The 11,352-nt window shown below is 37.6% G+C and overlaps 1 protein-coding gene across 3 annotated transcripts; it reads right to left on the reverse strand.

Moving 5' to 3' along the window:
* Window positions 1-517: 517 nt before the first annotated feature.
* LOC123913072 (E3 ubiquitin-protein ligase UPL3) lies at window positions 518-10,333 on the reverse strand. Of its 3 annotated transcripts, none has more exons than XR_006811557.1 (18): window positions 8,995-10,333; window positions 8,571-8,681; window positions 8,337-8,453; window positions 8,007-8,177; window positions 7,768-7,929; window positions 7,386-7,631; window positions 7,119-7,240; window positions 5,647-7,033; window positions 4,936-5,034; window positions 3,060-4,616; window positions 2,746-2,970; window positions 2,556-2,660; window positions 1,793-1,873; window positions 1,634-1,702; window positions 1,414-1,542; window positions 1,111-1,233; window positions 806-1,017; window positions 518-658 (listed from the first exon to the last, which is right to left on the reverse strand). XR_006811557.1 is itself a non-coding variant. In XM_045963672.1 (17 exons), the coding sequence occupies exons 1-17, from the start codon at window positions 9,886-9,888 to the stop codon at window positions 952-954; spliced, it is 5,664 nt and encodes a 1,887-aa protein (XP_045819628.1). In that variant the 5' UTR covers window positions 9,889-10,333; the 3' UTR covers window positions 518-951. The 3 variants fall into 3 exon arrangements, 1 of the variants encoding a protein (XP_045819628.1); XR_006811556.1 differs by having other exon boundaries at window positions 823-1,017; window positions 8,995-10,287; XM_045963672.1 differs by having other exon boundaries at window positions 518-1,017.
* Between the last annotated feature and the right edge of the window lie 1,019 nt (window positions 10,334-11,352).

Raw genomic sequence — 11,352 nt, forward strand, 5'->3', positions numbered from 1 at the left:
AAAAATAGTTACAACTGAAATGCAATAACTAAAACACAACATTTTGCCCAGGAAAAACCTAACAATTTCATCTCATTTTTTACAGTAGGCAAAGACAATTCTGATCTAGGAAGCACCGACACTCCTCATATTAGGCGTGTCCGTGTCAGACACATGTCGGTATCCGTGTCCGACACCAACACTTATGATTACACTAAATTATGTTATTTTTTCAAATTTTTATCGGTGTCGACGTGTCAGTGTCCGTGTCGTGTCCAGTGTCCGTGTTTGTGTCCGTACTTCATAGATTCTGATTCACTTAAAACATTTTAGATGGTTTGGATAATATATGTACAGATGGTTTGGATGATATATGTACGAGTGGCTACCAAAACAAAACAAAAAGAAGAAGGGCAGTCTCCCAATAGGAACACATAAAGCATATAGAATTTTAATTTATTTTCTATTCCCTTTTAACATATTCCATAAAAGTATGAGCTACCAATAAAAGTATAAAAGTATGAGATACCAATAAAAGTATGAACTACCAATAATTTGGCTTGAAAACAGAATCCAAAAAATTAGGGGCGAAATAGCTCAACATTCCTATTTTATTTACATGTTGTAATAACTAAATGATCTCGGAAAATGCCTTTACACCTTGAAAATGTGGCGATCCCTGCCATTTATAAAAATTAAAAAAAAAATACATTAATTATCCAAAACAGAAAATATATAGAGATCAAAATAATTAACAAATTGTGCACATGCCGCAGCAGAGAATAATGTGAAAAATAGTCACATAAACAACCAATGGGACCTTCACCTGAACTATTTCACAACCTTTCATGAGCGCCTTAAATGAGGCCATTATTTGATAAGGAGGAAAGTGCCAACCAAAAAGTAACCCTAAAACGTAAACCCTGATTCATCATATTAACATACAAGGTTGGGTTGGTTGGTCCAAGAAACTCATGATAAGTCAAAGGATCCCTGGCCTTCATTGATTGCATACATTAGCTTCTTGTACATAATTTCCTGTTTCAAATTGGACATCAAAAATCAGTACCCAAAGATGCTCAGACAAAAGGGATCATATAATCAACAATGCTTATACAGAATAGCACCAACCTTGGTAGAATAAGGAGGAAGCTTCAGGTAATTTGCACACGTCATCACACTTGGCAAGTCATCATCTGCTGTTTCTGAAGGTCCGTTCCCATTGGATGTCGTATGAGCGGCAGTTGACGAGAGCTGCACCAAGACATCATATTAACACCATACTTTGTGAAAATATTACCCTTGTACTTTTATGTTTAGAAATTATAATGAATTAAAATATGAAGTGCAATAACAAGGGTAGGATAATTAACAAAGTTCAAAATACGGAAGCCAATGCTGAAGGCACTCTGATCAAAGGTATAATTTTAATACCTTTCTCACAATCGTTAATTTTGGATTTAGAACAGCCAGTCCACCAGGCGGTAGCTTAGGTGCTCCAGTAACAAATTGACAGAAGGCACGCTGCTGCTCCGGTGTGAACTCTCCCATAATTTCAAGTAACTAAAAAAGCACCATACAGGATGAGAAACCAATATAACACCCTAAATATTCCATAATACATTACTGTCCTTATAATGGAAAAGAAACATACATTCACTATTGCGGGGCTTTTGGCAGTATACCCATGGTCAAATTTTATATGATCAGCTAGTGTCTCCGTCTGCAAACATATTAAAAAAACTAGTGAATAAATTACTGACCTTAACATTTCAAATATTGTTGGAATAGGATATCTCGGTAAAAACAATACCTTCCACAATTCTCTACGGCCACAAAGCAAATAATCCAATTCGTGAGGCGTAAATGTTTGTAAAGATGAGATGTCAAAAACCTGAATTGGCCAAGTGACAAATGTTTAGTTCATCATATTTAATTATGAACAAAACATCAAACAAGTTTTTCCAACTATCCTGCTCATCTTCCGTACAGAATCTTTCAAATCAATTTAAAAAATAAAATAGAATGAGCATTTGTTTCTATATTCATCTCTTAATTTGCAGGGGAAAAGGAGATTGGAGGTTGGTACCAAACATAACAGAAGAGAAACACAGGTGTCAAAATATTTCCTAATTAACCCAAGTGAGATTTAAAACTATATATGTTGTTGACTGCTTAAGAGTTTTAAAAAAATCAATTTAAGCATAATAGAACGATCTGCAGAAATTCAATATATGGGGTCCAATTGAAGACTTGCATCAAGTGAAATCTAAAAAGAAAGCATCTAGAGCTGAAGGATAAATGTCTTGACCAAAACAAAAAACTGAAGGATAAATGCTTATATATTATCCAATTAATGCACAGTCAAGTTCAATTTTCAATTAAATTGAGAGATGAAAAGAAAAGCAATGGGTGAAAGGAATAAGCCATGTAAAATAAATAGATAAGGAGAAAAACAAATAATCAAGTCAAATAAAAAATCAAAACACTTCCAATTTTTGAAAAAGACTTGCTCAGCATCACCAAACAAGGAGCACAGTTCAAATTAAGTGAATTAATTAAGATCAGCCAATAACCTGATTGAACCCTGCTCTAAAGGCTTCTAGTTGGCGCGTTATTCCAATCTTGACAGTGGCATCAACGACCATGGATATATAATCCTCTAGATTATTGAGGTCAACCTGAAATTTTAACAGCAAGTTCAAAGCAATGTTCACATTAAGAACAGTACAAGGAATAAAAATTAAAACGATAGTGGAGACATACAATTTCATCCCCAGGTTTCAAGGTGTAATCTGGATAACCAGGAAGGGTAAAATCCAAACAGAGATCTGCAATTGGAGCTCCACGGTAATGCAAATTGGCTACTGCACCGGAATAACCACCACCAATAGACTCTATATTATGTTTCCGGCAAACAAGGGCATTCAACTCTTGCAAAGTTTTCCCAAGTTCAGCATCAATGTAAAGAATGTCATGCAAATCAAGATCCTACAAAATATAGACCAAAATAAAATCAGTTTTAAGCTCAACAGTATGCATGAAATTGAATAAGATAGCAACATTTTGTAACAACTTACTTGACCAATAACAAGCTTATAAAATGCTACAGATAATGGCAAATCTAATAGACGTCCATCTTGAAGTGCTTTAGCAACTACGCGGCCTAAAAGCCGGAAATATTCAATCACTTTAAAAAGCTGGCTACCCTCAGATGCATCAGCATTTGCAGGCCAGGGACGAGGAAACAAACCAAGAGGAGCTTGAACAAGTTCCCCATCTCTAGCAATATTGCCTTCACTGCTTTTCTTTTTCTTTTCATCTCCATCAATTTCCATTTGATCAGAACCTGATCTCCACATCTGAAGTCCAACTTTTTGTAAGTCGTGACTTAGAAGTGTATAGAACTCAAGGGTCGGACCAAGGCCAGTGCCAACTTCACCAAAATATTCTACTTCAAGTACAGCCTTTTGGCTGGAATACATTTCCATCACTTTAGCAGCGGAATCCAAAATGCGGTTACGAGAGACACGAACCTTTTGGCGCTGCAGTCTTCCAACCCTAACCTCTCTTTCATTTGTTGATCCATGACCATCGGCACCTTGCTGCTGTTGGAGTCGATACAGTGCACGAGATAACCCGAAGGCAGTTGAATAGAAGTATTGTCTTCGGATCTCAAATGGAAACAAAAAAGGGCACGCTTTAGTTAACTGATAACACCATGAGGGAAGACTCCCACTGCATAGGGCAAGGGCATCTTGTATCTGCCTAGCTAATTTTGGAGTAAGCTTGCTGCTTATAAATTCCTCTGGAGGAACCTTAGAACCTGTGGCAACAACTAGCTCATCTAGATCCAAAAATTTTCCCTCAGCAAAACTATCGGTAGCCACTTGGGCCCTCAAACGAGGTGCAAGCTGGTTCAAACCCTCCAGCACACGTAATAGAGCCAATATGTCGTATGTTGGATTAGATTTCTCTAGCTCACAAGGCAATTCTCCATGTAAGATACTATCTACTACAGATGACTGATGCAGTTTGACATCAGAACTGCAATTTGATACAGACCCAGATTTAGTAGATTTTGAAGTGTTAGAACTTGGGCCTACTGGGGAAGCCTTATCTGTTTGGCTGTCTGCCTTCTGATAATTTATTATGAAAATGTCACCCCACATCCTGCTTCCATCGTTAGACACAAAGTCACTGCCAGCAAATCTCTCATCGTCATCTTCATCTAGTACAAGCTGTCTTTGAACTGCTTGATAAATAGTCAGCTGCCTGTTCAGTTGTTTCCCACCAGCAGTGAATATTAACTTCGGAGGATCACTAGAACTACCAAACAATGGACGCCCTTGCCGATCTCTGCCACCCCTGATTCCTCTGCTATTGGCAGATCCAAGTCCAGCCATGGCAGCAGCAGCAAATGACATTGCACCTCGAGAGCTAGAAGAATAGCCACCCCTAAAATCTGTAGTGTCTGATCCCCTTACTGAACCAACTTTGCTACTAGAACCAGAAGCTGCATTAGTCTGTCCTTCATTAGTTGCAGGAGTAACAGTACTCTCCTCAGCTGAGTCACCCAATTTCACATCATGTACTTTGTCAGGTACGCAAACAGGAAGGGAGTCATCTCTCAGCATCTGCAACAGAAGAGTAGATGCAAATGAACTAAATGATGATGTTCAATCTTGGTTGAGTACATTTAAGGATGGTTGTTACAATTTGTAATAAAAAACGACAATAGCATATCTGGTAATTGAAAACAAAAAGATAAACAACGGACGTAGTTATCCTGGCAATTAAAAAATAAAGAATTGAATTTTATATTTTTTTTGTAATCAAAATTTAACATAACAAAAGATAAAAATGAAAAAGATAATGAAATCAGAAAAGCAAGGATGATATCATTATGACTAATATTTCTACTCATAACTAAAAATCTAAGCAAAGATTACATACGTCTTCATGGTCATCATCCTCATCGTCAGAAATTTCATCATCGTCTTCGATGACCAAAGCCTCATCAATTTCAACAGGAGATATATCTAAATCTTCATCCTACAGCACAAAACAGTGGAAACTATTAGAGAAAAAACACGGATAAAAGCTACCATCAGTGCTACAATACTTCAGGAGACATCAATTAAGTGCAGTTTAATTCAAAGCACCGAACGGAAGATATTTGTAACGTACAAGTAAAGCCTTATCCGCTGCAGTTTGAGCATGTGGAAACATTTTCTACTCAAAAGATACCACCAACAGTTTAATAACAATGGCAAAGCTAAGTAATAATTAGCATGCATATAAAATTGTAAGCTCATAATCTATAGGGGGAACTTTGATTTCATATTAGAGAGGGACAAGAAAGGTAATAACTCAGCGTAATACTTAGAAGAGCACTTCAGTCAAGTTTATCATATTACAGGTGAAAATACAGCCTGAATAAGTCATTATAATCAGTTCAACAATCTAAGGAACACATGTACACAACATCTAGGGCCTGTTTGTTTTAGATTCTCTAAAATTACTTTTTTATATATAAATAACTTGGAGATTATTTAGTGATACTTTATAAAGTATATACCAATTGGTTGAAAAAACATTCAAGGGCTCGGGAAGAAGAAAAAACCATGAGCATCGTGAACTTATTTCTAGGATTTCAAAGTATACCTCAGAAGTAGAATCCCCATTTGCAGGCTTCATTTGAACATCTTTATCAAGAGCTGCTCTTCTGCGTGCAGCATTCCTGGTTTGAGGTCCTCTTCCCTCCTCTTGTGCAGGCTTTAATACAGCTTTTCCCTTACCCTTAGATGAGCTCGAGGTTTTATCTTGAGATAACTCTTTTTTGGGGGTATCCCCTAAACTAGCAGATGGTCTGGATCTCGTAGAATGACGACGGGTAGTGGACGGGGTAGAGGTAGAAGGAGGTGGAACACCAGCTCCTGCAGGACTTGTCCCAGATTCAGAATTCCCAGCAGGTGCAGTGGACTTCTGAACAGATTCACTTCGCTGGATACGAGGCCAAAGAAATTCCTCAATGGCTGCTAAACTAGCTAATGGATCAATCAATACAACATTGTTTGAGTAATCCTTAAGTGACTTTTCCCCCTGGGCTCGACAAAGACGCAATTTGAAGGGCTGGGATAATGCACTTAGTCCGAGGCGTGTACTTCCACTGGATGACCTTGGTGCTTGACTCAGCATAACAGGGAAACGCTCCATGGAGGACAAAGCATTTTGAAGTTTTTGAACCAAGACAGTCATAGGAGTTACATCCTTATTGTCAATAGTAGCAGGCAGTGCAACAGTAATAAATGACTTAAACCTTGAAAGTGCTTGTTTGCGAAGCTTAGGTAGGTGGGTTTCTGAGGGTTTATCTTTAGCAAAATACCCGCAAGAAAAATAATTCAGCAAAGCTGCAACAACACCGCTACCAATAAATTCAAAAGTGGATACACCATCTCCTTTGCCAAGTTCCTTTAGCATGTCAGATATGATGCCAATTAGACACTCCTCCATACCAAATCCAGAAGTTTTAGATTTCCCCTTACCATTAGTTCTTTGGTCGTCAACACCAGCATTTAACTTCATGCAAAGATTTTTCAGATGCAAAAGATCATCAGTAACACCCACAACAGCCCCAGGATCTGAAGGAAAGTACTGATCTTTAAAAGTTTTTGCAGCTGCGCTAACAGATAACCGGATACTAGAATTTACTGTTGGAATATTTGACGAACTTGGAGGTGAACCAACATTTACTGAAACAGGACTCTTGATATCTTCCAAAGAATTTCCATCAGGATTGGAGTTTCCAGAGCGTCGCCTATTACGCCTAGGGCGAGAAGATGCTCCAGGCGTAGAATCATTATCCTTCTCTGCCGAAGAGACAATTGTTGAATTTCCGGGCAAAATAAGTTGGTCCACAGCATGGACGACACCTTCTCTGATAAACATCTTAGAGAATGTCTCGGGCAGCTTTTCCATAAGAATTTCGGCAATTTGCAAGGCAGGTAGCAATACATGTGAATCTTTTGATGCCAAGACTCCAGCTAAGAAACTATATGATCAAAGAAGCAATGCATAAATTTCTAAACCAGTGAAAATATGGAGCAATATCAACCGGGAATCAAATTTCTATATACCTTGATATATTTGTCACGCTTAACAAAGACTGGATCATCTCTGCTTCACTGAAATACATCAACTTTCCAATGACCGAAAGACATTTGTGCCGAACAGGTATATTGACACTAGAACCATAAATCTGTTTCAAATGCATGCGACCATTATTAGTTATCAAATAGCCACATGACGAAGCAAAAGAGCTATTTAACAAAGCCACTTTTTTTTTAATTTGACAAATTTATTAAGTAAAACATATTCATGTGATTAATGCAATAAATGTCAACCTGTATTAAAACTGGGAGGAGATCCATCCCAAATTGCCTAAGCAGCTCAGACTGTTCATTTAATAGCTTCTCACGAGCCGATATCTCAGGAACATCTCCATTTGTGTCTTCTTGTTGCACAGAACTGCCAGCAGGAGACTTTTTTATAACCGGACCCTTCACAAAGTTGGTGCTGGCAGGGAGGGAAATAGTCCCTTGTGGCAATGGGGGGAGAAGCTCATTTGCCAGGTTCACAATCTCAAATATCTGTGTATTATAACATAGAATTAGAATATTTCCATATCTTAAACGATAAAATTAAGGTGAAAATGTGTTGTATGAACCATAACGAGGAAAAACGACACATGAATAACCTGAAGAATAATTCTGAAGTACACTATACCTGATCTGGTGGCCTGCTTAATGCAGGAGAAACTGAGGCATTAGAAGAAACTCCAGAACCAGAGAGAATGTCTTTAAGAATACCACTAATTCCAAGCAGAAGCAGAGTTTTAGCTCCAAGAGGGGACCCGCTTGCGCATGTTGAAAGAAGTCGGATTAAACCCTGTGCATGCCTTGGAGTCAAGAACCAACAACAATAGGACAAAGCATTGGACTTAAAGAGAGCGAAAATGCACTTACAGTATATGTTGGCGTACTGAGAGAAGCCTGTCCACCTCCAGAACTGCTGTTAGAAATGAGGGAGGCAGCTTGTGTTACCAGTCCATGATTGCATAATTCATCTAATTTGTCTGAAGATGATGCAAATGCTTCAGCTATTCGAGTCAAACAAACAGATGCATGCTCCAGGACCTACAAAAATTTAAATTGTGTATAATGAATATATAAAAAAATATATAATATGGGTTATGAGGATCAAAATTATCCTCGGATCATATCAAAGAAAAATAACAAGGAAAAATACAGTTTTTCTTACATGAAATGTCTGATAATAACAAAACATAAGCTTACCTTTGAATCATGGTACTGAAGGAGGTTTGTCAAAAGAGGAACAGCTTCCATCACAAAGTCAGATGCATCTGAAGGAAGCTTCTTGCACATATTTGCAGCAGTAGACAATGCAACACGCTGAAACATAGAATTATTTCAACATATGCTATCTCACTGAACTGCTCATCGCCAAATGAGTTGTGACTATCTAAGATCATAATATACTCTAAATGTATGTATTCACTGATGACTAACCTGAACTCCAGTTGAGAAGAAGTCCAGATAAGAGAGTACGGCCATGAGAGCCCCAGCTCGTAGGCATGCAGTTGGGTGCTCCTGAGATATCTTCTTTAGAGCTTGAAGGGACTGTTCATGTAACAAACACAACAATTAAGAATCACATTTCAAGTATATATAGTCACTAATAGACAAATGCATATATGCTATAGCAACATATAACATGACCAAGGAACCTCAAATTTAATATAGTCCTAAAAACAATTAGACATCTTTTAATTCAGCATAAAATATGCAACAGATATTCCAAATATGCAGTATTTACTAATCACATATAAAAGTCCAAATTTTCAATGCAGTTTTTACTAATCACATATAAAAGTCCAAATTTTCAATGCAGTTTTCACTAATCACATATAATAGTCATGAACTAGGGAATAACCTGTTCAGCTAAGTCCATATACTCTATAGTGAGCAACCTCGCGCAGAAGATTGAAACAGCTCCATAATGCACAACAGCAGCACAAGACGAAGGGAGCACATCACAGAGATGGGTTAGCGCCCTTGCAGCAAGAAGCATAATATCAGGATTACTCTCATGATTCAGCAACCCCACGAGCACCGGTACAAACGAATCAACAGAGAAAGTACTAAGCGAATCCTCAGTCCCAATAGAAAGCATTTCACAAAGCTGTGTCAAAGCTTCAACCTGTCGACCTTCTTCTCCATCAGCTCGTAACCCAAACAGGATCTTCTTCAACCTCCCACTCTGATGAGACGAAGAACCCATCCCGGATGACGGTAGCAGATCATCCAAACCAGCACCGAGTTTACGAAGAAGACCTTGTAGTGCACTGCTAGCAGATGTTAAATTCTGACGCAAAATACCACTGTCACTATCGTTATCATCTTCATCCCCAGCACCAGTTTCCACATTCAAAGCCAAACCTCTCTCGGCCTCTCTTTCCCTGATCCTAACATCATGCTCTTTCTCCTTTCCCTTATCGGAATTATCCCTTTCCAAATTCTTACCACGTCGATCACGTCTAGAGCCAGAGCCTGATTCATTGTTGGAGTCCATCGGAGTCGGATTCTTAGGAGGTAAAGTTTCCTTTGTTCTTGATGCGCGGGAACGAGTGTTGGCTGAACGAGCAGGAGTGGATGTTGTTGTCGTCGCTGTGTTGGTGGCTGTTGCTGTGGCTACGGTAGCGGAAGATGTAGAATTAGAAGAAGAAGAAACACGAGCGCGTTTGTTGGAACGAGTTTTAGGACTTGATGAAGAAGATGAAGGGGCAGCTGAGGAAGCCTCCGCCCGCTTCCGACTACGAGTTTCCATACAAAAACCAACCCACCCTGCAATTCGTCAACTCGCTCACCAAGGAGCGTCAATTACACTATTATCAACGCAATAATTACAACCATTCCAAGTTTCAGATCGATCGAATCTCGGGTTAAATTGAATGAATGAATCAAACAATCAATTACCTAACTCCTCGATTCGAAACCCTAGAAATTGGCTTGTATTGAAAAAATTATTCGGTGAGAATCGGTGAAAACAGAAAGAAGATTGTTAATTTGAGAGGAAATAGGGTTGTTGCAGAAAACCCTAACGCAGAGAAAGGGGAAGAGGAAAACGATGGAGAAGAATAGAATAAAGGGGGTGAAAGAATGAGAGGCTTTTTATATGTAAGTTTTAGTATGAATTTTTAATTAATATAATATTTTTTGTTAGATGGATTTGATCGCTTTCATTAAACGGAACTCAGCTTACTACTCTCGGTACATGTTAATACCATGTGTCATTTGTGTATGTCCCGTGAGGTAAGCATGCAACACAAATTATCTCATGGGTGGGTGTTTTAGTTTCTCAAAATATAATAACTCGCAGTTAAAATTAAATTAGTACTGAATCTATTAAAATTGTAAATATATTTCTAGTGTGCTTTTTATTAATAATAATTTTATGGACTTATGAAGGTAGAGATGAATGACTAGATACTTGGTGCTACAGTGTTTTGTGGGTTATTTTAAATTTTATTTTTGCTTTTTGTTTTTTATTCAAAGTGAAAGATTAAAAACAACAAAACTTGTGAGCCACCACACCACCTCACAGCTAGCTAACAAAAAGAAGCTAAAAAATACGGCAATCAAAAAAATAACTACAACAGACTTGTTGTCAATCTCTAAACATATACCAATACAACGTCAAGCTTATTCCCACAGTAACAAAAAACTTCTGGGACCTGGACAGCAGCACAAAAAAAAAGTTTATTTTTTCTTTCTTTTCCCTCAAATATGTTCTTTTGCTTCATTAAAGTATCTACATGGCAATTTATTTTCATAAAATCACGAACACCCCATATACACTTCTTTTTAATCAAATTCTTGATCATTTAAAAAAATATCGGATTTTATATTTCAAAGAAATTAAGTGAAAGAGGAAGAAGGGAATATTTGAGTGCAGAGATCTTGGTAATATTTGGGATTTTGTTTGAATTCTATAATTTTGGAAAAAAAATTTCTGGGTTTGTTTGAAGCTTGTGCTGAAGATCCAGGATTTTTTATAAAGTTTATGAATAAAGATGAACAAAGGGATGAAGAAGGTGAAGATTATCTTTTTGACGTTGAAGACAAGTAGAAGAGCACGTGAATTTTTGTTTTTTTTTAAATAAACTTTGTTAAATATTTATTTTTAAATAATTCTAAGTTAAAAAATATATTATTTTTTTTACCTGCTACACCTGCTATAACCGGTAATTTGCCTCTCTCGTAGGTGAGAGATATGTTTCACTCTCTCACC

The sequence above is a fragment of the Trifolium pratense genome, linkage group LG3 (genome assembly GCF_020283565.1).
Source record: "Trifolium pratense cultivar HEN17-A07 linkage group LG3, ARS_RC_1.1, whole genome shotgun sequence".
NCBI classification, from domain to species: Eukaryota; Viridiplantae; Streptophyta; class Magnoliopsida; order Fabales; family Fabaceae; genus Trifolium; species Trifolium pratense.